The sequence below is a fragment of the Pteropus alecto genome, unplaced genomic scaffold (assembly GCF_000325575.1).
Source record: "Pteropus alecto unplaced genomic scaffold, ASM32557v1 scaffold98, whole genome shotgun sequence".
NCBI lineage: Eukaryota > Metazoa > Chordata > Mammalia > Chiroptera > Pteropodidae > Pteropus > Pteropus alecto.
The window spans coordinates 11,124,673-11,152,010 of record NW_006443570.1 but is presented as its reverse complement, the minus strand read 5'-3'; the positions used below and the strand labels follow the sequence as shown (position 1 = coordinate 11,152,010).

The 27,338-nt window shown below is 43.7% G+C and overlaps 1 protein-coding gene across 4 annotated transcripts; it reads left to right on the top strand.

The window, feature by feature from the left end:
- The first annotated feature begins 16,310 nt into the window (after positions 1 to 16,310).
- Positions 16,311 to 27,290, top strand: MKS1 (Meckel syndrome, type 1). Of its 4 annotated transcripts, none has more exons than XM_006924871.3 (18): positions 16,311 to 16,456; positions 16,860 to 16,969; positions 18,030 to 18,100; positions 18,534 to 18,689; positions 19,802 to 19,899; positions 20,091 to 20,219; positions 20,491 to 20,595; positions 21,228 to 21,336; positions 21,887 to 21,943; positions 22,933 to 22,975; positions 23,232 to 23,294; positions 24,176 to 24,246; positions 24,707 to 24,776; positions 24,881 to 24,988; positions 25,667 to 25,800; positions 26,314 to 26,396; positions 26,482 to 26,579; positions 26,687 to 27,290. In XM_006924871.3, the coding sequence occupies exons 1-18, from the start codon at positions 16,377 to 16,379 to the stop codon at positions 26,776 to 26,778; spliced, it is 1,677 nt and encodes a 558-aa protein (XP_006924933.1). In that variant the 5' UTR covers positions 16,311 to 16,376; the 3' UTR covers positions 26,779 to 27,290. The 4 variants fall into 4 exon arrangements, with proteins under 4 accessions (XP_006924933.1, XP_024897573.1, XP_024897574.1 ...); XM_025041806.1 differs by having other exon boundaries at positions 16,358 to 16,459; XM_025041807.1 differs by lacking the exon at positions 16,311 to 16,456 and adding an exon at positions 16,498 to 16,759.
- The last annotated feature ends 48 nt before the right edge of the window (positions 27,291 to 27,338 follow it).

The following is a 27,338-nucleotide window of genomic DNA, read 5'->3' as shown; positions in this document are numbered from 1 at the left end:
AGCAGGAAACGCCCTGTGACTCCAGGCAGACACACAAGGAAACTGCAGAATGGCAGAGATTGGTTGACACAATATCACTGACTCTGGGTGACTCAGACCCTCTTCTCCCCATTTTCCCAGGTTAAGTACATGATCCTTATGCAATCATGAAAGGCAAATCTCCAAGGTCCGAGCAGGCTACCGGTCTCAAGCCCCTAAGGGAATCTGAATCACTCTTAAAATTGGGAACAAATAAATGTATCTCTTCCCTATTCTTTTATTCACTGCCCTTTGGTTCCTCCTTCCCTTGTCTTTCACCCAATCCATTGTGAAAGCAAATAGATTCATCTTTTGGATTTAAAGTGATCGAAAAACATTGGCTTTTTGTTTTTTCGTCAAAATTTCAAAATACTGCCACTTTTTGGCCACCAGAGAAGTGAGAAGAGCCCAGGACTTGTCATCAGAGCAGTGAGTTAAGTCTCTACCTCTGTCACTGTATGGCTCTAGGCAAGTCACTTCACCTTCTGGTGACTCCTATTCTCTTGCTGCCAAATCGATGGTTGGTTTAGATGATTTCTCAGATTCTATGACTTCATGCCTTCTATAGCATGGTCCATTCAAGAAACACCAATATCTGGGAACTTACTGATTTAAAGCCCAAGCATAATGGTATATACCACCCCTACCAACTTTGAAATTTCATGTTCATTAGATCCATTGTGAAAGGAAACGGGAAGATTCAGAGAAAACAAAATTTCACTAAAGTGTATTGTATAGACAGACAATTTAAACATCAGCCTCTTTATGAAATTATACTTCAGGTTGAAAATTCTCTGAGGGAATGTCAGAAAGTCATCAACCAAAAAACCAAACCCTTGGGTTTACCTTCCAAGAAGTGATATCCTTTTTCTCCAGCTGATGGAATGTAGTTAAAAGCTGCTTCTCTTGTGATAAATCCAGGCAAATGAGCTGGGTGTTTCAGAAGAAGGCAGCTGGCCGAGAAGGGTAAGTAAAGGACTTTGGGCTCTTCTTGCTTTTTTTGAAAGATATTTCTACTTCTTGGCCAAGCCTTGTTTTTCTTTGTCTGACCAAAATTCCCTGAATTTTGGAGCATGCTTCTCAAGGCTCTCCCTTCTGGGTTTCATGTTCTATGGGTTAATGATGGATCTTGACCTTGTTGCTTCTGAATGATTTCGAGGTGAACTTCCTTCTGGAAGACCTATGAGATAACATTGCTTTCCTATGTGCACTGTACAGTGAGTTACTAGAGTCAAGGTAACAGCAAAATGCAGATCTGATAGTCCCTGGATCTTGATCATGTTATGACAAGATGTGGTGTGTCCCAGGTTTAACTTTTGTGAAGTGGGCAGGAATGAGACAGTGTCAGCTCCACATCAGTATGGTCTTTCTTTTGTTCTTGGCACAAAGTATATCTGGAAGCAGTCACACCGGACATGTAACTTTCCTTTATCTGTGTTTTTGGAGCTTTGCTGACATGTTTTTATGTCAGTTTAGTTAAACTTATTCAACACGATTAGATGTCTCCTTATTAGGGAATGGCAAACTGGCCTAAGAAATGAAGACTGGAAGACAGACAGTCCAGTAGACAGCTAAAAAAGCCAACAGGTTCTCATATATCAGCACAGAGATTCTAAGATATTTTAGTAATAGCAGCAGCAGCAGCAGCAAGTACTCAATGAAGATAAAGTCCATCACTGGTTTGTAAGAAACACCTGTGGTTCAGAATTTTCCTAGCAAAATGTCTGGTGCTTGGAGCAACAAGGACATCAGAAGCAGATGTGGACTTGCACATAAGGACACATTGCAGGGAGGGCGCACACACCCAACCGATTCCGAGACTTCTTGCTCTAGGGACTAGAAAAGGATACTTTAGAGGATAAGAAAAAGATACTTGAGAAAAAATAGCTGAGAACACGGTGGTGGCTTTGAAGCTGAATCTGGGAGTTGACTGTAGCTTGTATTTACTAACCTGATAGTAACTATTAATAAATTACAAAGCCAGCATTGTAGAGAAACTTAATAAACAGCTATGGAGACAGGGGTGGGGGATGCTAGCATTGCCAATCCTCCTCTCTCTTATCCATGTAAGTTAAACATTTCCAGACTCCGACTCTTCTTCCGAACCATCTCCACAACACGCTGGCACATGGCAGTACACCTCACAATTTATAACTGAGGCAGACCTCGTACATGGTTACTTCCCTTCTACCTGCTTCTAGAAGTACAATTCTGCGTGTTGCATGCAAAACCTTTGGCTGATCAAAGGGACGCTCACAGTCAGTGACAAAGTGACCATTCTGTATGACATGATTGTAGCTCTCACCCTGGGTCATGGCTTCCCAGCCATCCCTGCCATTTCAGGAGCCATCTTCCTTGGAAGCCTAGCCAGTCCCTTCCTCAGCTGCCTATAGTCACCTATCTCCCATTGTTGTGGCTGTCATTCATAGCTGGACGGGTTAGTTTTTATTTTCCTGGCTTAAATGCATTTCCTCTTGTTGGTTTCCTAGAACACCAAACAAATAAACTTCTTGTCCTCACCATGGCTCCATATGCCAATATTTACCCTCTCTGAGATTCATCCATTTATTCTACCCAGATAAGTGAGGAAACGAGGTGCTCTGGCATAAGCCATCCAGGCCTCCAGATGGGTGTGGAGATGACAAAATTTCTCTGAATGATGTCCCTGTGCAGTACAGGACCTTGGGAAGGATGGGAACATTGCCGGGCAATACCCTTCAAAGTGAGGAGGGATTTGTGGAAGAGAAAATTTTCTGGGATCCTCAGCAGATAGAAGGAGGCTCTGCTGTCTTCTCTAAGTATTTTGTAAGGGCGGAAGGAGTCACTGGATGTTTGGTGGTTTCTGAGATTGTCATAACATCCGGTTTCTGAGCAGCAAACCTAGTGTCAATGAGTTTTTCCAATCGGCCACAGAATGCTGAGAACTGAAAGGTGGGTCTTGCTCAGCGCCTCCCTAGGAACAACCCTGATAAAATGAGCAGAGGAATTCCCAAGAACTATCCCTTCCTTCTCTTCATTAATTAAAAATCTTTTTTGGGGCTGGGGGGAGCAAGGCCACTCTCCCATTTTCCATCAGTGCCCCGTCTCTCCTTCCTTTCTTTTATCTTCTCCTTAGATATTCACTGAGCACCTAGTATTAAGTGCTTCTTGTTTTCCCATTTTTCTACTCCCAATCCTCTTTCTTCCCAATTAGCTTATAAATGATGAATTTTGATAAGTTTGCTTCAAATGAAAAAAGGTGTCATATCTGTTGCCTGCCTTGGCAAGGTAATGTAGGGATAGGGCTGGGAAAGGTGACAGATCTCAGAGATGAGCCAAGGTAATTTGATCTGAAATAAAACCAGAGATGGTCAGGGTCGAGAGAGGGAGATATGTCAATTATCGTATAATTCACAAATAAACTCAGGAGTTTAAATGAAAGTCAATCTTGAATTATTATTGCTATTATGTGAGGAGTCTGATGAGGTATGCTTTGTGGTAAATCCAAGGAGAAAATATTATTCCAAGAAAATGTTCCCTGTTGCTCAAGCGAGCACTGAGTGCACATGTACACACACAGATAAAGCACTAAGCAACAAGTTGGAAATGCAAGGAGCACTAGATTAAGACTCAGCAAGCCAGGTGATAGTCTTAGCTTGCTACTCACTGGCCACGCGACTTTGAGGAAGTCACTCTTCATTTGCAGGCCTCAGTTTCCTTATCTGTAAAGATAAGTGGGTCCACTAAATAATTATGGGCTTCCCTTAGGCTCTGATGTTTAGGATTTTATTGCGAATCATCAGATCTAGAAGGTCCTGGGACCAGTCTGCATCTGTCCCATTGTACATTCTTGTATAAGTCACATGACTTCAGGTTTTCCTTATACACAAGGGAAATCAGAATCCTACTTTATTCACTTTAAGGACAGCTGAGATGGGGTTTTCTTTACTTTCAAGGACAACTGAAATTAAAAAATGAAAGGAATCTGGTTAAGAAAGAGGGAGAAAAATTCTACCGGGAATCCGATCGTTCTCTCGTTCTTTCAGTCAATCACGTTGGAACGAGGAAGCCATCCTCGGTGCTTGTACTCTTCTTCTTTCTCTTCCTCTTCCTTCCTCCCATCTCACATGTTGGTCCCCAATTCCTACCCATCTGTCCTTCATATATCTTGTGTCTCTCCCATCTCTGTCTCTTCCTTGTCTTGCCCTAAATCATCTCAGTTTTGCTCCAATGCAACAGCCTTTTCGCTGGTCTCCCCGCCACCACCTCCCTCCACCCCATTCCTCCTCTACACTAAAGTTTTCACCATCGAGGTTCCTACTACTCACAGGACAAAATCTCAAGTTTTAGCCAAGGCGCTATCCTGCCTGCCCTCTGATGCCTGGCAGTCCATCGCACATCACTCCTCTACCCAAGCTCTCCATTCCAGCCACTAACCTACTCTTTTTTCCCAACATGATACATACGTTACTGCTTCTGCGCCTTTCCCTGTGCCATCCTCCATGGCTGGCTCGTTCTCTCTCTTACCGTCCAAGTCCAGTGTTTAGCTCAAGCCCTAGCTTCTCCATGAAGCCCTTTCTATCTGTCAAGTCCCAGAGAGCATTGCACATTGGTTCTTTTCTCTCCCTTTTCTGTTTATTATCTCTCTCTCTCTTTTAAACATATTTGTTTGTTTGTTTGTTTGTTTGTTTAACATTTTATTTATTTTCCTTCCACTCCCTCCCCTTCCCTCCCCTCTGGTATGTTTATTATCTCTTTATACATCTTTTCTGATGCCCAAATGAGACCATAAACTCAAGAGCTCTAAATCATATGGGGCAATCGAATATTTGTTTGTTTGTTTGTTTATTTAACATTTTATTTATTTTCCTCTCACTCCCTCCTCCCCCCTCCCCTCTGGTATGTTTATTATCTCTTTATACATCTTTTCTGATGCCCAAATGAGACCATAAACTCAAGAGCTCTAAACCATATGGAGCAATCGATAATATTTGTTTTGATGATAAAGATGATGACACTGGTGTAAAATTTACCTTGGCTTAACTTAGTCATTCAAATGTTCAAACCGACAGTTCTTGACTGTCAGTTCTAAAGCTGTTTCTGAAAACCATTTCCTAGGCTGATTAAAATACTGTGTTTAAAGTGTAGCTAGAAGGTAGAATTTCTGGATTATTCTCTTCTCTCTTCTATTTCCCCCAGCTTGGAGGACCAGTGCCCATCCTAAGCTGACACAAACACAGACAGCCAAGAGACCATGAGGAACATGTGGATATTGGTCCCATTACAGATGGGGAAACAGCAGCTCGAGCCCCTTTTTGAACCTCAAGGTGGAACTTCAACACCTATGTCCCAGATGGCTGAAGAATTTTCAGAAGCAACAGAACCCATGTGCCCCAGTCTTGTGCTGAATGGAGGCTGGAGTCTTAAATGGACTTCCCTGAGAAGGCACCCCGCTTCCCTGCTAACTAGCCCACCACTAATGGGTGGTGGCCACTGGGTGCCAGTGTGTGTGCCCTCTGGGACTTATTGTAAATGCCTGAGTTCTCACTATTTCCTCCAGGGGCTCCTCTCAGATGATTGGGGAGGGGGGTGCAAGAATAATATGCTCTGGAAGATTGTGATGGAGGCTGGAATAGGGCGAGGTATACTTTGTGGTGATAGAATCCCTTTTACTCGGGTGGGAACCTGGGGAGGGCAAGTTGGTTATTTGTCTGTCACTCTTCTCACAGCGTTAAGAAGAGGTCAGAAGCCAAGAGAGGGGAGTGAAAAAAATCCTTACAGTCCTACTGTTTTGTTATTTTCCTAAGAAATACAGGCTTTTCAAGATGCTGTAGATCGCTGTAGAATGTCCTTCCACTGCAAACAACAGGGAACTGGCAATGCCGTTTAAATACTGCCTTTGGCGTACCTTTAATGAAAGAGGTATATGACCAGGTACCCCTGGAGGAAACTGAGATTTTACAATTTCTGTAATAGCTCACACTTTTTAAAATAAAATTTTTATTTCAGAAGAGTCTTAGGTTTACAGTATTGTTGGAAAGAGTATACCCACATATATTGGAAAGAGTTGCTGAATACTCACACCCAGTTTCCATTTCTGCATTCTACTCCAGAACTTTCTGTATTTGTTTTTATATAAAATTTTTAAATTTACTTAACTTCCGGCTAAAATGGACACCCCAAGGAATGTGAGCCACGTTTAGCCTGTGCCATGTTCTCTAGGCTACTCCTACGTCCCCCAGTAGGTGTCCAGCCAGCTTGGGCAGCTTTTCTTTGAGAGTGAGCTTGGAACAGGGTCAGAAGATTTCATTGGGTCCCGACAACCCGCTCAGAGGCTGTATAACCCCAGACAGTCACTCAGTCTCCTCTGGCAGATGGGAACAGTAGCACCAGCCTGTATGGCAGGCTGCCCGGGGCCACTCGAGGTCATGCATGCAGATAAAGAGAGCATGGTTCACGTGTAAGAGATGATTATCTGAATGAGTTCTTATTCGTGAGAGGTGAGCAGCTGCTTCAGCATGAACTTGTTCTTGAGACATTGCGTTTTGTGCTCTCTCAGTCTCATCTAAATCTCTAGTTAGAATCCTGAGGGGGTCAGAAGCGGAAACTAAGAAAGAAATCTGCTTAAATCCCATGTCCTCGCTTTCTGGTTTGTTTCATAGACTGGAAGTGGGAGGATGCAGGGGGATAAATGGAAAGTGTTTTGTTTTGTTTCGTTTTTTCATTTTTGGCTTCTGCTGCTGGCCTTTTTTGTTTGTCTTGGTGACTGTGAGACCTGTCCCTCCCCCTTTAAAAGCTGCTTGCTGTCCGATGAGGAGAAAGAAAGAAGTAATGGGGAACATGGGGACCACAATATCCCCACAAGGAACCAGCTCTAGTTTTTCTATTTGGGGATGTGAATGTGAAAAAACATCATTACCAGCCTAAGGACAGCAGCTGGCCCAGACAGAATTTTTGCTTTTGAACTTAGCAACTCAGGCTAGCTGCTGCCACCTCTCAGAAGTCCCCGTGGGTCCAGCTACTACACGGATGGTGATGTCTGTCTCCAGGAATACAGCCTAGCAGGGTTTCCTAGTCTTACTTCTTAAAACCAGCCTGCAATGCTGAGAGTATCCCAGGTTTTCTCTTTTCCCTTCTGGCTGCAGACTTTAGGAGATTCACTTTAATCTAAGTACCTGGGCCCACTTGGTCAATGACCTCACTGTAGCTTCCCTGTCTGAACCCTGGAATTTCCCCTGAATCCCAGCCCAGAGCCCAGGGCACTGCTACTCCCGAAAATTTAATTCAGTTAAGTACAATTCAAATAATTATACATTGAGCCATTGTTTTGAGTTACCCCAGGATACAAAGATAAATCAAGCCTAGTTCTTCCTCTTAGGAAGCTCACTTCCTCTTAGTAAGTGGGGCAGAAAGACATAAAAAAAAAGATACTACCATGTACTAGGCATTTAAGTTCTGGGGTGTCTCGAGACTCAAGACAGACATGATTTCTGCTTTCCTGGAGCTTAGAGTTGACAGTAATTTTTTAAAAAATCACACTTTTAATTGTATAACTATAAACTATAAGAATGCTAAGAAATGGGGTACATATGATCTGCGGGCATAAAGCAAGGGACTAACATGGTCAAGATGGAGGAGGCTGCCCTGAGCAAGCAGTGTTGGAGGTGAGTGTGAAGGGGAGTGAGCCCAAGTATGGGAGTAGAAGAGGGAAGGAAGAATATTAGGCAGAGGGGACTCACTGTGCCTATGCTAATAGAGAACACTCTGTGTGTTGGGAGGACACTGGAGGGGCACCTGACCCAGATTGATGGGAGTGTGGTCAAGATGCCCAGGTACAGGCTACCTATTTTCTTCCCCCCGGCCTGCAGGGCATATTTTACAGGTCTTCCTTAATACTTGGTTTTTTTCCATCTGTAGCCCATCATGGTCTTCAATGGATTTTACATCCTACCAATTCGATAGGCCCTTCTCCTAACCTCTGCCTCCCCCTCCAGCCCCAAGTTCTAGGATCAGGCTTTTGCCCATCTCCATGAATCTTTTCACTTGTGGCTATGTCACAAGAGAGTATACTGATGATGGGCGGATAGGAAAACAGGAATTGCCCAAGCCAGTCTGTGATTCTGCCCTCCTGGAACTTATAAAATCTATAATAATAAAAATCTACAGCTTCATATCAGGGATATGCAATTCTTGGCTCACAGATGCATCTGGAGCAAGAGATCATGACTCTAACAAACTCAATTTGGATCATTCCTGTTTGTGGGATAATTTCAGTGTGTCACACAATCTTAGATTTCTTTGTCTTTTGAAAAATTCTCCAAGAAACCTAACGTGTAAGTTCCTCTTTTTAACATAATTAAGTTATATCACCATGGGTTGATAGAGCTCATGAACTCTCATTAATTGAGTTATTTTGAGAGTACAATGAAGTCTGCTCTGCAAAAGGATGGAAAATGCCAATTTCACAAGAAAAGGAGTGAGTGTACACCTACAACGTCTAAATAATAGGGAAGTGTTTGACCTTGTGGTATTTACAATGTAATTATAGTGGGAGAATCATGGCCAGCCTGGCTTTGCTCCATCCTGATTTATATTTGTCATTTTCTTGAGAAAAGGAAGCTTAGAATTTGAAATACATTTGAGAAGCCTCTGGTTGGTAGTTCCCAAATTCTGCCTAAATCAGTAGAGAGTTTGTTTAAAGTAAAGGTGTCCAGGCCTTGTTCCTCATCTACAGAATTTGAATCCTTGGCACAGGGGATGAAGCTAAGATATAGGCAGATTTGGAAACTACTAACTAACTAAACTTTCTACTCATTGTAGGATTTCCTGTGACATCCTTTCTACCCCGAGTGTGGTCCAAGGACCTGAAGCTGTTTAGAAATACAGAATCCCAGGCCCCATCCCGGACCTACCAAATCAGAATCTGCATTTTCACGAGATCCCCAGGAAATACTTATTCACATTAGAGTTGGAGAAGCACTGTTGTACCTCATCCTTGATGGATGGTCACCAAGTCACTGCCCTACACTCCTAGGCTGGGGAGCTCATTACTTTACACGGCAACCTACTTTTTTGCTGGATGGCTCTAATTATTGAGCAACTCTTTCTTCTAGTGAGTTCACTTACCCATTCACGTGTATTTCCTATAAATATGGACACACTCTAAACAGTTGACCAAGATAAACAAAGTGACGTTATCATGTTTCAGCTATTTTTTTACTCTAGTGCAAAGGCAGCGAGAACCTCTCTTAACAGAGATGTATTTTCTTCTTTCTCTGTTTTGACACCGGCCAGTGTGAGGCTAAGCATGTCTCTTCCTTGTAGAACCTTACCAAGGACTATGCGAAGTTTCTATCGCAGTGCAACGTCCTGAATTTTCCTCGCCATCCAGCCTGCGTGGCACTTGTCTTGCTAGCCAATGTGTGGGTCCCTGGATCACCAGCATTGGCATTACCTGGGAGCTTTTCAGATATGCAAAATTTCAGTTCCCATCCTAGACCCACTGAATTGGGATCCTCACTCGAACAAGATTTCCAGGTAATTTTTCGCACATTAAACCTCAAGAGGCAGATAAACCAACTATTTCACAATTACTTAACGAGGATTGCTAACTTTCTCGCTCAGGGTCAAGGCCTGTTTCTTTGGTTTAGCCAATTCCACCAAGTTTAAGTTCTGTTAATTCCAGCAGTCCTACTTACTGGCACCAAGTTCTGCATTTTTTAGCATGTATTTACTGGGCCTAGGTCACCAAAAACCCAATTCAAATTGGCTTAACTTAATAGGGAAATTTTCAAGTTGGATGCTGGACACACGGTGGTCATTATACTCTTTTTTTCCATACTGTTGTTGGAATTTTTTTTTCAATCGTAGTACACTCCAGTCAACATAAAATTTACCATCTTAATCATTTTTAAGTGCACAGTTCGGTATTAAGTATATTTACATTGCTGTACCACCCATCTCAGTTCCATAGTTTTGATCATCAGAAACATTTTTTTTAAAAAAGGAAAACTCTAACCAGAAGTCCAGAGAATTAAGTCAGGGTTGACTTAATTCAGTGGTTCTGGCTTTTTTTACCCTGTAGTTCTCCTGGCTTTGCCTTTTCTAAGCTTCGACTCCATCTTTCCTTTGGAGGCAAGATTGCACACAACCACATTTAGAGGAAGGCAGAGAATCTCATAGAAAAGAAAGAATAGCTTTCTCAGAAATTCTGGCAAGACTTTTCTCACATCTCACTAGATGGAACTGAATCATGTGCTCATTCATTAACTGGCAAAGAGGTTTTAAGCCTCATCAGATTATTGTCTTAGAAAGGTCGCTTCATTTTCGGTGTGGAGAAGAACTGAATAGGGACAAGACTGGAGAAAGAAAGGTCAGGTGGGAACCTGTTGAAATCATCTAGGCAAGAACTCAGGGGACCCTGGAACAACCCGGTGGTCCTGGAGACAGAGAGCCGGGAGAAGATTCCATAGATGTTTATGTGGTAGATTAACCTGACTGAGATCTTAACTCTATTTTCTTCTTTTGAAAGAATAAAAATAGTTTTCCTTCAACCCTCCCTTGAGAGAGCAATTAAAGCTTTGTGTCCTGGAGGGCTGGATTTTCCTTGTCTCCTGGGAAATTAATAAGCCTTTGTTTTAAACAAACAAGCAAATAAAGAATAAACCAACCAACGAACCACCACCACCACCAATAACAACAACATAACTGACAAACAAACCTAGCTCACAAAGTTTGGAAAGACGCATTGAGATACTAGGAGTGGAGAAGAGGGAAAATAGAGAGAACAGTTGGATTCCTGAATCCTGAGGAGATGGAGAGATTGCCAGTTACCCTGGAGATGCAGGGCCAAGAAGCAGGGAACTTTTGCTCCCATGAAGCATTCCTATATGGGGTAGGACCTCTGACAGGACAGCACATGACTATTTGGGACTGATCCTTAAAACTGTGGCCTCAGGGAACTATGTTAGTCATAAGGAAGATGGACATAATGAAGAGACAGTAAGCAGTTGGCTCAGCTGCAAGCTTGGGCCATGACATTCCTAGCAATGACCATGATGGACTGGAGGTCCTTTTCCAGGGCACAGGGAAAGGACTCTGCTCTGAGTCCAGCGAGTGGGAAGGGCTGCCAATATTGACTGGCACTGAACATCTCATTAGCTTTGTCGAGTGGAAGCTTGGAGCCAGATTTAATTTAATAATATATGTGAATAATTACAATAATATTGAGAATAAAAACAATGTATACCTATGTCCCACCTACCCAGCTTTGTGTTGGCTGTTTCCTCTACTTGAAATGCTCATTCTCTCGCTATCCACATGGCTTTGCTGTATCACCATCTTCAGGTATTGGCTTAAATATCAGTCTCAGTGAGGGTTTTCCTGATTTCCCTTTTAAAAAAATTTCAAACTCTTCTCTTCTGATGATTCTTATCATACTTCCTTGTTTATTTTTCTTCAAGGATCGGATCATCTACTGTACCCTATTTTGCATTTTTATTTATTTATTGTCTAGCTATCTCCCCCAGCCATAATTAAACTCCATGAGTTCAGAGACTGTATATAGACACACGGACCACCAGAAATCACACTCTTTATTCAACCAGCCGGGCCTGCCAGGGGTACACAGACCCCAAATCAAGCAGCCTCGAAATGTAGAGGTACAGGGTTTTTAAGCTCTAAACCCCTATTCTTCATCCTGTTTGAACACACAAGTCTATTTTTCTTCTTTTTACTAACTGTCAACCCATAGGTAGGTTGTGCAAGCGAGGGTACCGAAGCAGAAAGTTTATTGTTAGAGCATTATGTTCCCATGGGCGATAGCCAAGCAGTAATTTTTCATACCTATGTGGATATGTCTTCTATGTGGATAGAAGACCAGCAATAAATGTTCATTGAACAAATAAATGAAGTGAATTGATTAATGAATTACAGAGCAAACTCATAACTACCTCCTTTTAGGGACTTAGACAGGATTGCTGAGAATCTTTACTCAAAGTAATCTGCATTACCACCTAATTTCAATCCCAATAGCTGTAGCCAAATGATTCTTTTGAGACAATAGCCAAGAACTTGACTCAAAATTATTGTTGTAGATATGAATATAGACTTTCAAAAGGTCATTGCTGGCTTGGGAAAATTCAGTGGACTTTAAGGAGACCAAACTTGAAACTATCTTACAGTTGGCAGAAAGTCCTGGCACTTTTTAGAATTTACTGAAGAGATTAATTTCTTTGTACTTCCGGGATAATACCAAGAAAGGGAGGAACACAGAAGTTGAACTTTAAAGTCCCTTCATTTCTAGAAATTGAAATGTCCGCTTGGAAGGGGAGGAGCTATAGAAGCCAAAGTCATCAGAGTCTTACTATTTAGAACACTCTTATTGCTCCAGGTCTTGACATGTCACTGAAGATGTGGGCTAACCTATTGGGACACATTATAGGGCTTCCCAAGATAAAAGCAATTAATTATCAGAAAGCGAGTATGTTTCTTGGGAAAAGGCAATTGAGATTTGGCTTTGACATACAAATGAACTGCTTCAGAGGCCGAGCTTCTGGGTACTGCTGACCTATTTTATTCTCCTACTGGCTGATAATGTCAGTTCAGTAATACCCATGTGGTCCCACCTGTTCTACCTGTTGGCACACTGCCTGGAAAGAGCTGGATAAAGGTAAAGATGCTCACTCTCCTGGGGCCCTGAGTAAGCTATCTGGGGTTTAGCCCATACTGGTTTCCTGGGATTGCCTTTCTTAGACTTACCTGTAGCAGATGCTGTTCGTGCCCTGCCCAGGTTCTCTTGACCAACTGCTGAGCATATTGACTATTAACAGCTCATACCAGCACTCATCTCAGGGTTGCCCTTGGCTGATGGATGTTCCCTAGTCCAGAAATGCCTAAGAGATTCTGCTTCTTTCAGGGAATCGATCAATTCTCCAATGAACCCTCATTGCTTTGTATTAGAGAATGGTATTTAGAAACCACAGTCTGGGCCCTGGGAGTCTTCATTTCTGTTGGGGAGTGATCACTTCTAGACTGTCTCAGTGGACAGAACTAGGAACTATATGTGTGAGTACCAACTCATGCATATATACATATGTAACTATATTCATTTCTGACCCTGTCTTTATAAGTACATATTTTTAAATATCCATGAGATTTTACTGCTTACTCCAACTGTGATCTAGTACCACAGGATCCACTCTTGCCTTCACCCATTTCTTTATATGTAACTTCTTTCTCAGACAGTGGAAAAATATGGCTCATGTTATCAACAATATGTTTACTTATTTTTCAAACCTTAGTATACATCTAAGTAGTTTTGGAATTGCTAGCCTATACTCCTCTGAGAAATAAACTTACCAACTTTATTGTGCAACTTTATTTAGAGTACAGCATTGTGGATAATTCTTTTTATCTTTAGCCTTCAGTTTCAGTCAAAAAACTGTTTTCCAAAGTTACCTAGGGTGGCTCCTTTTTTTCTTACTCCCTTCACTGTGCTTATGTGAGTCATTTGTAACACAGTTAGATTCCTTTGTCACTGTCTATATTTCATTTAAGGTACCTCTCACAACCTAGTAAATTGTTTACAATTTATATACAGGAAAATTCACTCATCGTGATGCACAATTCTATAGGTTTTAATAAGTGCAATGAGTTGTGTACCACCACCACAGTTCCATCTAAAACATTTCCATTATCCCCCAAATTATCTTGCACTGACCCTTTATAGTCAGCCCCTCTTCCCAAACCCAATTCCCAGCAATTACTTTCTGTTTTCCAGCTCTATAGTTTTTCTTTTTTTCTAGAAAGTCGTATGAAAAAAAACCACACAAGTTATAGCCTTTTGTGTCCAGCTTCTTTCACTTAGCATAATGATTTTTGAGATTCACTCATGTAGTTTTATGTGTCAGTAGTTACTTTGTTTTTATTGTGAAGTAGCATTCCATTGTATAGATATTATACAATTTGTTTAAACATTTATATGTTGGTAGACATCTGGGCTGTTTCCTATTTTTACTATTGTAAAGTTGCAATGCACATTCACATTAAGTCTTCGTGTGGATATATGTTGTCATTGCTTTGGAGTAATTAGGAGTGGGATTGCTGAATCATGTGGTAGGTAAATGTTTCGCTTGGTAAGAAAGATCCTATAGTGATATTCTTCCTCTTCCCCTTCTGCTTTCCTAAAGTCTTGTAGTGAGGAGAGCCCAAGTAAGTGATAAAGTGACAACAGAGGAGGGGAAGGGAGAGTAGTAGGCTGTTCTGATGTGGCCCAAATGGGGCTGGTTTAGAAAAGAAAAAAATTGGGAGAAGGATTGGGATGAGTAGATATAATGAAGCAGCACAGTTCAAAGGAGAGCCCATAGGTTTGAGTCAGAACTTCTGGAATGTAAGTCCAGGCTCTATGCTTCCTAGTCATAAGGCTATGAGAAATTTAATTAATATCTTGGTTTATAAATATTTGAAATGGAGGCAATAATAGTTACCCTTCATGATTATTTGTGCAAGTGTTTTCTAAACGAAAAAATTTCTCCAAATGATGGTGTTATTTTAGGGAGAACACAGTACATGTCAGCTCTGAACCATCTTGGTTAGGGATGAGTGTGGAAGGGTTGCTGGTAATGATACAATGGATTTTGCTCTTATGATATGTAATCTTAACTTTTGACTTTTAACAAGGTGTCAGTATATAAATGTAGTGGGAATCAGGTCATTCAGGGTACAAACTCCTTCCAGAATCTGATAAAAGTCATAAATTTTTTCCACAAAATGCTTCTCATAAAATTCTAGGAAAGAGTTCATAGAACACATAAATACCACTCATGGATTCCGGTTTTAAAAACACTGATTTATAGATACCAGTAGACAAAGAGAAACATAAAAATCTAGTTAACCTGTATAAAAATAATTCAATTATGGTTACGTATACCCTTAAATTTTATTTCCATACTATGTGGTATAGTACCCTATTTTGCTTACAATGATATCAAATTGACTTTGCTATAAGTTTGATATAGTTATAAAACCAAACTGTTGATGCAATCTCCACCTTTATTGTTTGTTGTTCATGTGACACAGTGTCGTCTATTCACTACTTCAAAAAGAAAAATTAGAAAGACCATTTCTTAAGAGCTAGTATTCTGCCTCCATGGTTTCATTTTGCGAAATAATTATTTCCCAGGTTGTAAATTGTGTGCTCTTGTGGAATAAACTGGTAGGTGAGAGAATTCGAGATAGAATGGGAGGTTTTCTGGCCTCAAATCTGGGCTAGAATCCCAGCTCTTTACACCATTTCCTAGGATTCTGCTTTAGCAAGCTCTTTAAACCCTGGCCTTCACTAACTTCATCAATTAAATGGGAATAACAATACTTACTTAGTGGGCTTTTAGGAGGATTAAGGACAATACAAACAAAGCATTCAACTGTATTGGATTCTAAACAATGGTTCTACTATTATGGTGAGTTCTTTGTGTGACACAGCAGCAGCTATGTTGCCCAGGTTTCTAATGCCATATAATCATATTGGCATAAGAATCCCAATGTCCGGGACAATTGCTTACTCTGGGGGAGTAGCAAATGTCAAAGGCTAATAACAATTGACACTTCCTTGGGGATGCCAGGGAGCCAGATTCCAGGTTATGATGTGACCTGCCTTTGATGCCCAATGAACTATGACTTCTGAATGGCACTTTGTTGGCTTTCAGGAGGCCAGTGCAGTATCCAAGGCCTTAAAAATCTGGAACTAACACGCAGAGGGAAAACCAGTTTAATAACATCTTTCCGTTCCTTATTGCTAGCTTCCTTGTTTTTTCTTTCTCTGGCTTAACGAATATCAACACAAGAAATAAAATTTCTGACACTTTTTTTTTTTTTTTTCCGTCAAAGAATATATTTTCGTGTTTGAGTAAGTGCCATCACCTTCCGTGACTCCTCTAGGAAGAATGGAAACATTCTGTGAGTCACGTCCACCGATTTTCAGGCTAAATTTTTCGAGCATTCAGGAGAAGGCAGTGTGGTGTGGAAAAAGTAGTGGTCAGGATTCACGGCACCCGGGTCTAGTCCCTATAACCATGTCTGAATCTGTATGAAAGGGGCCAGTGGCTCTGCCTTAGTCTCCTCATTTGTAAAGTGCATCAAGTCGGCCTTGGGTGCGAGTGCGTTCTCTCGCACATGTAGAAAGCGGTGATTTCGCAGGACCCCAGACAAAGTCGGAGCCGAGCCTCGGCGGGGCCTGCACCGGACTGGCATCTGGGCGCCGCGCTGGTAATTGAGGATTGCGCGCGCAGCGCCTCCACCGCCTGCGGTACCCAGCGTCTCTGTTGCCGGGGGAACTGGGGGCGGTGCGCTTTCCGGCGCTGTCGCGGCGCGTTGCAGCTGTCATGGCGGAGACTGTCTGGAACACTGACAGCGGGGAGGCTGTGTATCGCTCCCGGGACCCCGTGCGCAACTTGCGCCTCCGGTAGTCGCATCGCCCCAGAGCCCCATGCTTTTATGCTCTCAGATAATTCGAGCCTGAATTTCGCTGTGTTCGGCTGCCCCGACTTCGCTTACAACCCTGATCACTGCCTCCACGGTCTCTCTGCGTCTCCCCTCACTACTCGGAACCCTCTTCACTCGCAGCTTCCAGACCCACCCAAGCCCTTTCAAGTCCCTGCCCCTCCCAAATTCCTCGAGCCCTGGATCCCCAGTACACTTTCTCATCTTCACTCTTCCCTTAGGACCCCGCGCCCTACTCACTTCCCCTCAGTTGCCTGCAACCTTGGTAGCCCCACCCTCTTAGGTGTTTTGTTTCCCCCATCTTTGCTCCGTGTTGCTCTCGTGTGTCTTGTAACAAGTATTTTGGGATTCTCTTTTCCTTACAGAGTCCACCTGCAAAGAATCACATCAAGCAACTTCCTCCAATACCAGCCTGCTGCCCAGCGTGGGAAGGACCTCATAGACTTGGCCACTTTTAGTCCTCACCCAGCTGCCAGTGGGTGTATGGTGGTGATGTGACCCCATGGGGATCTGAGAGTCGTCTAGGGTGGTAGTAACCTCTTAAGACAGGGTAGACCCAGGGCTGTAGTCTGAGAAAAGGCATAGAGAGGTTGGGTTCCTTGCCTAAGGGCACATGGCTGGTAAATGTTGAAGCCAGGATTTGATCCTAGGCAATTTACTACTATATTATGTTGTGTATGAAAATTGAATGACATGATTCCTGCCATCAAGATATATTATATAATAAATGTGCCTGGCAACCTAAATTCCTTTTTTTTCCTCTCTAAATTCCATTTATGGCATTTTTTTTCTAAGAGAAAATATGCTCCAAATTCTAAGCATACGTATAAATACTTTTTAAAACAATTTTAAAATTGTAGTACACTTGAAAAATGTGCACATTCGCTGTTCTCTTGCAGTTTTTCTTATCTGGGAAGGCAGAAGAGTGAGACAGAGAGGACAGTGTACTTGTGTTAGGCCTCTAGTCTCTGCTTTTGTTGTTACTGTTAAAAAATATTCCTGGGCAAGAGTGTGGGTTGGTGGCTTGTGAAGCATATGTTTCTGAAAAAGGCATACTCAGCTAGGAGTGTACTAGATTTGGTTCTTTATATAATCATTTATTTGCCTTTCTTCTTCTCTCCTGATACTTGGTCTCCTAGGGTTACAGTGTTTGTGATTCTAGATATATGGCTTCAGGAATAGTAAGGATAAAAATGCCAGAGTTTCCTTAGCAAATGTAGACAATTGGGATTGAGGAAGAGCTATTTAGCCAAATCCAAATTTCAGCTTCTGCCACTGAATTAGATTAAATAATTCCTGGAAGGTATCATGTTCTTTTATTCAAATTAGAGTAGTGATTAAGATTCCTTAGATCTTAATCCTGGCTTCAGTATATATATAGCCTCTCCAGTCTTTCTCTAGAGTGAATGCTTAATAAATCACTGAACTGCAACTACTTTTGTGGCAAATATACGAGCAGGGACTTTGGTTATAACTAACCACAGAGCTAGAAGTGGTTTGGCTCAAACATTTGACTCACTTTGTTGTCTTTGGAGGTGGACACCGCCCAGATGAAGATGAAGAGGAGGAAGTCTTGATTGGGTGGCAGGAGAAGCTCTTTAGCCAGGTGAGCCATTGCCACTTGTCTACTCAGTCTACCTCTACCTGGTCCACCTTCACTGGGATGGTGGCGGGGAAAGATTCTTGATACATATAGCCAAACTGATTTCCAGAAAGCTTCTAGCTTTCCCTGTTGTGTTTACAGGGGCAGTGTAACATAGTGACTGCTACTACTACCCAGTTTTATGATCTTGGGTGAAGCACTTTTCACTTCTGGGCCACATGCCATCTGTAACAACAGAGTTGTATTAAACCATCGCTCTGGTTCCTTTTAGCTCTAGCATTCTTTGGATCCCCTGCCCTCTATTAGTTTAGATAAATGAGTTGGCTATGAAGATGTGTCCAATTGTATCAACTCTATAGGACTGCTTTAATTGAACAGTTACAGAATCTAAAGTTTGACATATTCTCAGTAGATCTCTGTTTCTTTGTGACCTCAGTTTGAAGTAGATCTGTACCAAAATGAAGCAGCCTGTCAGAGCCCTTTGGATCATCAGTACCGTCTAGAGATCCTGAAGCTGGAGGATTCGGGTGGCAGGAAGAACCGCCGAATCTTTACCTACACTGACTCTGATAGATATACCAATTTGGAGGAGGTATTGCTCTTTCCAAGGTCCCATAGTTTCCTTCTCCTTTGCCTCCCTGAGCTTTCTGGCCTCCCTGGATTCCGTGTGTTAAATCAGGAGCCTGTGAAGGGGAGACAGAGAGCCTGTCTAGGAACTGCCTTGTGCTGCTGGCAGCCAAGCTGGAGTAGAGTTGGCACAGTCTGCAGGTGGTGTGGCGGCTGCTCCCTTCTCCACCTGCTGGAGGGCCTGTAGTTGCTAGCAGGGTCTCTAGATAGGTTTACAGACTACAAACTGGGAGAAGCAGCCACTCGGCTTGCCTTCTTCCATACATCTTGAGGTAAGACAGGGGAGTGTAATCTAGAACCATCTAGGTAAAATTCACCAAGGGCATCAGCCAAAACTCTGGAGCATATATGGGTTTGAAGAGGAGTTCAGTACATCCATAGAGAATGGCTCATGTCCTTGGTTTGCCTCAATTATGTCAACATACCTTGGTGGACTTGTTTAACATTTTCTTCAGTCATTGCCTGACATGTTCTATCTTTTCAGTGCGATTTTCAACTCCTTGACGGAGAGGAGAGCCTATATTTTCTGATTTTTGTCTAAAACCTTGTAGATCTCCACAAGGAGCCTGTGTTAAGTGAATATTTTTGAAAGACTGATGTTTTTATTAGGAAAGCTGTGGGTTGGTAGCATATAAAATTTGGATTGTCTGTTTTGGAAAAGTAAATAAAATTACATTGAATGCTCAGTTCCCATGTGAGCATTTTACACAGAATACTTGTCTCCCGTTTGACAACTTCCAACTACCTAGTTAACGTCAACGTGTACCAGGCAAACTCACCCAAGTTGTCTTTGGTATCTGCTCAGAGATTGCAGACTCATTTTAATATTAGCATAAATAAAATCATTTGTGAAGGTTAATATGCTGCTAAAATCTTAGGGGAAACCAAAGATGGTAGAAATCTTCTTTGGGTTGTTTGTGCCACTGCTCCCCTCCATTAGCATGTACAATTGTGAGATGCCTGCACCTTTTAGATTCAGGTCCTGGATGAGGTTTCAGGAGGAAGACTTCCCTTCAGGTACTTGGTCCTGTGTGGCCCTGACCAGCTGGGTTACACAGGATTGCTCTCTTTTCCCAGCACTGTCAGAGAATGACCACTGCAACCAGGGAGGTACCATCATTCTTGGTTGAGCGAATGGCAAATGTCAGGCGGCGACGTCAGGACAGGCGAGGGATGTGAGTGCAAGTGTGTATGGGGGCTGAGGGATGGCCTTTGTGGTCCTTCCATGCCAGAGTGCTCGGCATGCCCACCGACTCGAGCTTCCCATTCTACAGTAGGCCCCCACCTGGCCGTGCTCTCCTGTGTTCCTCCTTCAGGCTTTTCAGGGGAGTTCCAGGGAAGTGACCCTTCCTGTGTTATTTCTCAGGGAGGGTGGCATCCTCAAGTCACGAATTGTCACCTGGGAACCCTCAGAAGAGTTTGTCAAGAACAACCATGTCATCAACACCCCTCTTCAGACAATGCACATCATGGCAGACCTGGGCCCCTATGGAAAGTGAGTGAAACATCTCACTGCCTTGCTCAGATCCTCATCATATCTCCTCTCACTAACCATCACTCACCTGTTATAGTCATCCAGGGGTATATGGGAGGGAAGGACTTTTTCTTCTTTTTGTTCTTCATAGTTGTTCTCAAGGAAAGTATTTTACCATGATAATTTTCACTATAGGCTTTGTCCTTTCCCCTGCCATGGGCTGAATACCCCTTCCTCTTACCCTGGAGGTGGGACCAGTGATCCTGAACCTTGTTGATTTTCTGGTTTCTAGGCTTGGCTATAAGAAGTATGAACATGTCCTCTGTACTCTGAAAGTGGACAGCAATGGAGTGATCACAGTAAAACCTGACTTTACTGGCCTCAAAGGACCCTACAGGTGAGAGCAAGAAAGGACTTCACTTCTTGCCCCTAGTTGAGGAGGTGCTCTGAAAGCCCTTCATCTAACTTTTAAATTCCCAGGCAGTGATTCATGTTCTATTCTGGTTCATAGACCCCTAGGAGACTGGGGATTCTATTCTCAGAAAATGTGTAACTACACCAATTTGAAAGTGATAGCTTTAGCAGTATAGTTAAGTGAAAATAATTCTCTGTGCTGCCGAATGTAGGGGCTAACCAGAATAGGGTGAGATGAACTCAGCCAGGTCTTTTCCTCTGGCCAACTGTCCCTCACTTCTACGTCCTAGAATCACAGAACTATAAATTAGAGATTACCTAGACCCACCTGTCCATTCCTCACTCAGGTGAGCGAACTTGGTGCCAGGGATGTCGTGCTTTAGGGTTTCACTGTGACTTTATTGGCCTCGAACCTATACTCTCTGAGTCTAGTCTGGTGCCCTTTATGCTTTACCATTTTGTTTCCCTCTCCTGGTTGGTCAGCATTCTGACCACCGTCATCATCATATACTCTAAGTGAGGTGTTTGGCCAGGGATGGCTCATCCCTGAGCTGGATCTGGAGGGTGCCATTTCTTGTTATCAGAGTTGGTCCTTTTGTGGCTTTGACCTTACAGAATTGAGACTGAGGAGGAGAAGCAGGAGCTGTGGAAGTATACGATCGACAATGTGTCCTCCCTTGCACAGCCAGAGGAGGAGGAGCGGGAACAGCGTGTGTTCAAGGATGTAAGAGCTAGTTCTTTCTAAGTGCTGAAGGGGTGAGCTCAGCACCTGGGAGCTGAAACCGTGCCCAAGGGTGATGTTGGCAGTTGCAAAGTCTGCTCTTAATGGCTCTCTCCTGACTTAGGCAGCACTGCTGGCATATCAGACTCAAGTTTTTGATCATATTAGAACATCATCATCATGACCATTTATTTGAACACTTACCATGCTCTGTGCTAGGTACTGCAGGTACTTTATTTCATTTACTCTGTAAACAACGCTTTGAGGTGAATACTTTTATTATTACAATTATAAATGTGGAAACAGAGATTGAGAAGCTAAGCAGTCTGCCCAAGGGCATGTAGCTTGTATGTGTGAGAGCCAGGATTTGGTCCCAGACCAGTGGACTCCACAGCCTCCGTGCTTCACTTTAAAATGTCAGTGACTGGGATGCTTAAGTGTCCAGTTCTCTGTGGCATTTCCCATTATTGCTTCTTTTCTCCCTCCCATTCAGAACTAAACCCTGATCTGGCTTGGGTCACATCTTGAGTTTTGGTTTGGTTTCCTTCCTCAGCTCTATGGCCGGCACAAGGAATATCTCAGCAGCCTGGTGGGCACTGACTTTGAGATGGTAAGTACTGGGCTTCCTGCAGCACTGCCAGCTGGGTCCAGCCAGTGCATTCTGACTGTGGCTGAGTAACAGTGCCTCTCAAAACTCCCCAAGACATACTCTTCAGTGTCAAAGGAAGTAAAAAAGGCCACTTAGAGGATAGTCCTTGTCAATGTTTTTAAAATGCTGCATATTGATGTAGGTTAATGCATAGAAAAAGGCCTGAAAGGCTTGAGTGCTATGGGTAGCTTTTTCTGGGGAGAAGGTGGGATTGAGAGATGGCAGATGAATCCTGGGTGGTGAGAGATATGTCAGGGATATTTACTTTCTATTCTTTAAAACTTAGGTAGTTTTGAATTTTTATTAGTGGTAATGCATTCATGTATTACTTTATAATTAATTTTAAAAGTAAATATAAAGATGACAAATGTTTTCCTCACTCTTCATGTGGATACTTTTTCTGAGGACCTCATAGAGAGGGAATAGGTGTTGTTTCTGTTTGTCAGATAGTTTGGTTCTTTAAAAACAAAACAAAACTCCAGGAGTTCCATTTCTAGATCTGGAAACAAGGATAGAATTATCCACCGGTCTCCCTCTCTCTTTCTAAAAAATTAACTTTAATTATTTTTATATTGCATTAGCAGTAGATGTTCAGCATTAAAAAGTTAGATAAGATGGGACTCACAAACAACTAAAACAGTAGACTCCTTAGTGTCTTGACCCTGGCCATCTAAAGGGAACAGGGCTCTCCGGGCTCCCACTGCACGCCAAAGGGCCGCTGTTGTGGCTTCCTAAATTTTCCATACTGAGTTGTCCTCCCCACCATTTACATTATGTACTTTTTTACAGATTTTAGAAATGAAGGAAACAGATCTGTGAAGTGGAAGGGTGGGGAGGAAATGTGATAGTGATGGATCTGACATCCAATATCAGGTCTTCTGGGGATTTGCAGACAGGCAGAAGTGCCGATTCCCTCCAGGCCTCCTGATCTTTCCCGCTTCTCTCTTTAGACTGCCCCAGGTGCCCTTCGGCTCTTTGTAAATGGAGAGATAGGTAAGTGTCTTGCCGGACAGAGATCTCTTGATGCTTGGGCAAGTGTTGTGTTAGAGCTGTGAAGTGATCCACCCAGCCCCAGTGGAGGCCTTGGGTTGTCTGCAGTACTTGGCAAACTCAGTCATGAGTCTTTCTCAGAAAAAGAGAGTTCCTGGTACTCAAGGGACTTTCTTCCAGAACTGTATAGACCCTTCAGGACTGGGTGGCTGCCAAGGGTGATGAGAAAATAAGCCGAAATAATATCCTGTTTTCTTAGTTTCAGCTCAAGGCTATGAGTACGACAATCTCTATGTCCACTTCTTTGTGGAATTACCAACTAGTAAGTAATATTCGTAAGTCTCTCCTTTTATAACCATTCTTATGGTTATAGAGGGGGTAGGAAGCCTGACCCAAAGCCTCTATAACTCTTCTAGAGGCATTGGGTCAGGCTTCCTACCCTACTCCTGCCCTAAAACTGTTACTGTTCTTTTCAAGGTCATAAATCACTTCCAAGATGTCCAGGGTCAGGCTTCCTACCCTACTCCTGCCCTAAAACTCCTGCCCTAAATCACTTCCAAGTTGTCCCATCCTATAGTGACTTCTTTGCTTTCACCTTCCTTGCCCTCTCAGAAGCATTTGAAACAGTTCACTTTTCCTCACTGAAACTCTTCTCTTGGCTTCTGGCTCCGTGCTCCTCTTTTCTCTCTCGTTGGTGGGTCATCAACCTTCATGGCTAATTTCCTATCTTCTGTTGATTTTAAACTGTTAGAATATCCAAGGCTGGGCCTTTTCAGGACCATTTCCTTAGTCTGAAACCCTTTCTGTCATATCTTTGCACGACTGGTTCTTTCGGTTTAGGTCTCAGCCTAAGGGTCACCTCTGAGATGTCTTCCCTCACTACTCAATCTAAATGAACCTCCTCATCACCAGTTTCTTTACCCCGTTGTGTTTTCAGTATAGCATTTTTCATTGATAGTCTCTTATTGGTTGGTCAGTCTCCCTCTCACTAGAATGTTAGGTCCATGAGAGACAGGGATCTTTTCTATCTGGTCACCGAGATACCCAGTGACTGGTCATAGCACATAGTAGACACTCAGTAAATGTTAAATGAATAATTGATTGTGTGAATGAGTGAGTGAATGGATGAAGGAACTTCATCTTTTTCTCAACTGCTTGCCCTCCTGCCAGGCAAACTTATTATATATGGTCTCTGGTTTTCAGACTGGTCAAGCCCAGCTTTCCAACAACTCTCAGGAATAACACAGACCTGTGCCACCAAGTCCGTGGGAATGGTATGGAAAAATGAGAGGGGTGCCTGGAAGGGAACAAGACTCTGATTCTGGGGTGGGAAGATTTATCAGGCCTACAGCCACGCCCTCTGGGGAGATTCCAGAGTTGGGTTTGACCTTTACCTGCCTGGAAGGGAACAAGACTCTGATTCTGGGGTGGCATCTGAAGATTTATCAGGCCTACAGCCACGCCCTCTCGGGAGATTCCAGAGTTGGGTTTGACCTTTACTTGTGGGCTCTTCAGAGCTGCCCCGTCCTGGAGCCCTCTCGCTCCTTTTCTGATAACAGGAGCGACTTGTATGGGGTGTCCCTTCACCTCTCAGCCTCTAATTTCCTACCTGGGGTGACAGTTTTTCCTTTTCCCTTGGGAAGGTAGCCTTGTCTTTGGCCACAGGGAGAACAAATTCCACGTGAGGCCTTGCCCACACCATGACACCGCGTATAAAATGACACTCTTTTTTAGGACAGGGTGGCTTACTTCTCCTATCCATTCACATTTGAGGCCTCCTTTCTACACAAGGATGAATCAGCTGGTGAGTAGCTCAGTGCTTTCTCCTAGGCCTTGTGTCTCCTTAGGCTGTGCGTCTTCTTGGCGAAGGCCTCCCATAATGTGGCTGCTTCTCTCACTTGCTCCCAGATGCTCTCCCGGAGTGGCCTGTGCTCTACTGTGAGGTCCTCTCACTGGACTTCTGGCAGAGGTACCGTGTGGAAGGCTACGCGGCTGTGGTGCTGCCCGCCACCCCAGGTGACCTTTTGTCCCTGTCCTTCATGTGGCTCACATGCCCTAGCTCCTAGGAACAAGACCAGCACTTCCAAAAGATTCGGCATCTTCCAGTGAGAAGTAGGGATAATTAGGAATTAGAAGCCGTTCACTTGCAAGATTCCTTGCTCCTTCTGAAGAATGTCCCCCCTCCATTAGAGACGACTGAGTGAAACTGCAGCTAACTCCGTGAAGCTAAGCAGCCTGAGTGTTTGTGGCATCTGCTCCCTGCTCCTCTGGTTGACTCGCAGCCTTGAGGGAGAAGCTGCATGGCAAAGTGGATCGACGTTCATTTTGAAACAGTAGCCGTTGTCCTTTATTGTATGCCAGCCATTATGCTAAGTGCTTCTCATTTAATTCTCCCAACTACTCTGTGAGGTGTAAGTGTTGTTGTTATTTCCATTTTGCTAGATGAGAATGATGCTCAGAGAGGTTAAGAAACTTGTCCTGGGTACACAGGTAACAATGGGCAGAGCTGAGATTTGAATTTGATTGATTTCCAAATCGGTGTCCTAAACCACCATGATGATAATATTCACCAGAGGTCAGACCGTCACCAGCCCAAGTGTCGTAGTTGTGGCTAGGCCTGTGTCATTGCTGGGGAGTCAGTGAGGGACCACATGCCCTTTCTGGCCCTACCCTCATTTTTCTCTTCTTGCACAGGCTCACACACCCTGACAGTCTCCACATGGAGACCCATGGAACTTGGCACGGTGGCTGAGCTGAGGAGGTTTTTCATTGGTGGTTCTCTAGAACTGGAGGACCTCTCCTACCTGCGGATACCAGGAAACTTCAAGGTGATTTTTGTCTCTGAGGAGACTTCGTTCTGGGAATTTATGTTCCTGTCTCATCTGTAGAAAGTGGGATCTGGGTTAAGGTCCCTTAATTTTTTATTGGTTCATTATTAGCCCCTTCCTTCCTGTGGCTTAAACTAGAAGTCATGGCCACATTTTAAATCAGGTACAAATATCTACACTGCTATCGTAGGAGACATCTGGAAAATAGCGTACTTTGCGGGTTCCCCTGGTCCCTGTCAGAATAACCAGCCCCTCATTCCAGCCCATCACTGAAGCCTCAGTAACCAGAGGTAGGAGGATCAATAGGAAGCTTATTCTCAATGAAGTTGGAATGTTCCCTGCTTTACGGTTGGGAGCCCTGTGTGAGCCTTGAGGTGATGGAGTCTGGGTGCTAGAATGAGGTTTCTCCAACAGAACTGTTCTCCCTAAGAATGGGGATAAGAATGGGAGTGAGCATGGTGCCTGGGGTCTAGAGCCTGCAGACACCTGATGCTGTCTAATGGTATGCCACAGGGAGAGCGTCTGAGCCGCTTTGGGCTCCGCACAGAGACCACAGGTAGTATCACCTTCCGCTTGCACTGCCTGCAGCAGTCCAGGTGAGTGACCCTGGCCCTCTGCCTTGGGGCTCCTTATCCTGAGGGCTGGAGAGCAGCCTTGGCCATGTGGCTCGCTCCCCTGCAGGGCCTTCATGGAGTCAAGTTCTCTCCGGAAAAAGATGCGGAGTGTGTTGGACCGTCTGGAAGGATTTAGCCAGCAGAGTTCCATTCACAATGTGCTGGGTAGGTTCCCCTGTCCCCCCACACCCTAGCTGGCCACCCAAGGTCAGCGTGGGCTGTGTTGCCCCCCACACTGTGGCAGCTGACTGCTGTATTTGCTTCTATCACAGAGGCCTTCCATCGAGCCCGGCGCCGCATGCAGGAGGCCCGAGAAAGCCTTCCTCAGGACCTCGTGAGTCCCTCGGGAACGATGGTCTCCTAGCTTGCTGTGACCCTGGCCTTCCACGCAAGAGGACAAGACAAGTGATAGCTAGAGCCAGTGCTCTCTCACCTCCTCATCTTTCTTATTAGAGACCCGCTGCGAAGACCCCTGAGCCGGCCCCTCTGCCTAGTCTTCAGCAGGGTCTTCTCCCTGCCATGCGGCAATAAAGCCACAGAGACCCTGTGGCCTCCATATTCATGTTTCAGCTACTGCAAGTGGACATCACACCAAGATGGATTATTTTGTTTTGAGACCAGTTTGGGATGACCCCATGGTTAGTTCTGTCCTCTATCTCAGCAGTGGGCTGCAGGTGCCTCCTTCTCCACAACCTCTCTACAAGTGGAGGCTCCAGAAAGAAGGAAAATGAGATAGATCTTGAATTCCCAGCCCAGGAGTCTCAGCCTCGTCTCTCCAGGGTAGTGTCGTCCTACTGTTTGGGGCTTGTTGCATCCGAGGTACAGTTATTTCTGGAATAAATGAAGGCTGAAGGCAGTGCCCAGTCCTTTCTGCTAGCTGGGTGGTATCTTTTATTGTATTTTTTGTACATAAAGCTTTTTATA

Coding starts and splice junctions, on each gene's coding strand:
- MKS1 (XM_006924871.3), top strand. CDS start 16,377: ATGGCGGAGACTGTCTGGAACACTGACAGCGGGGAGGCTGTGTATCGC. Junction 16,457..16,859: donor GTGCGCAACTTGCGCCTCCG/GTAGTCGCATCG, acceptor TTTTCCTTACAG/AGTCCACCTGCAAAGAATCA. Junction 19,900..20,090: donor CGTCAGGACAGGCGAGGGAT/GTGAGTGCAAGT, acceptor GTTATTTCTCAG/GGAGGGTGGCATCCTCAAGT.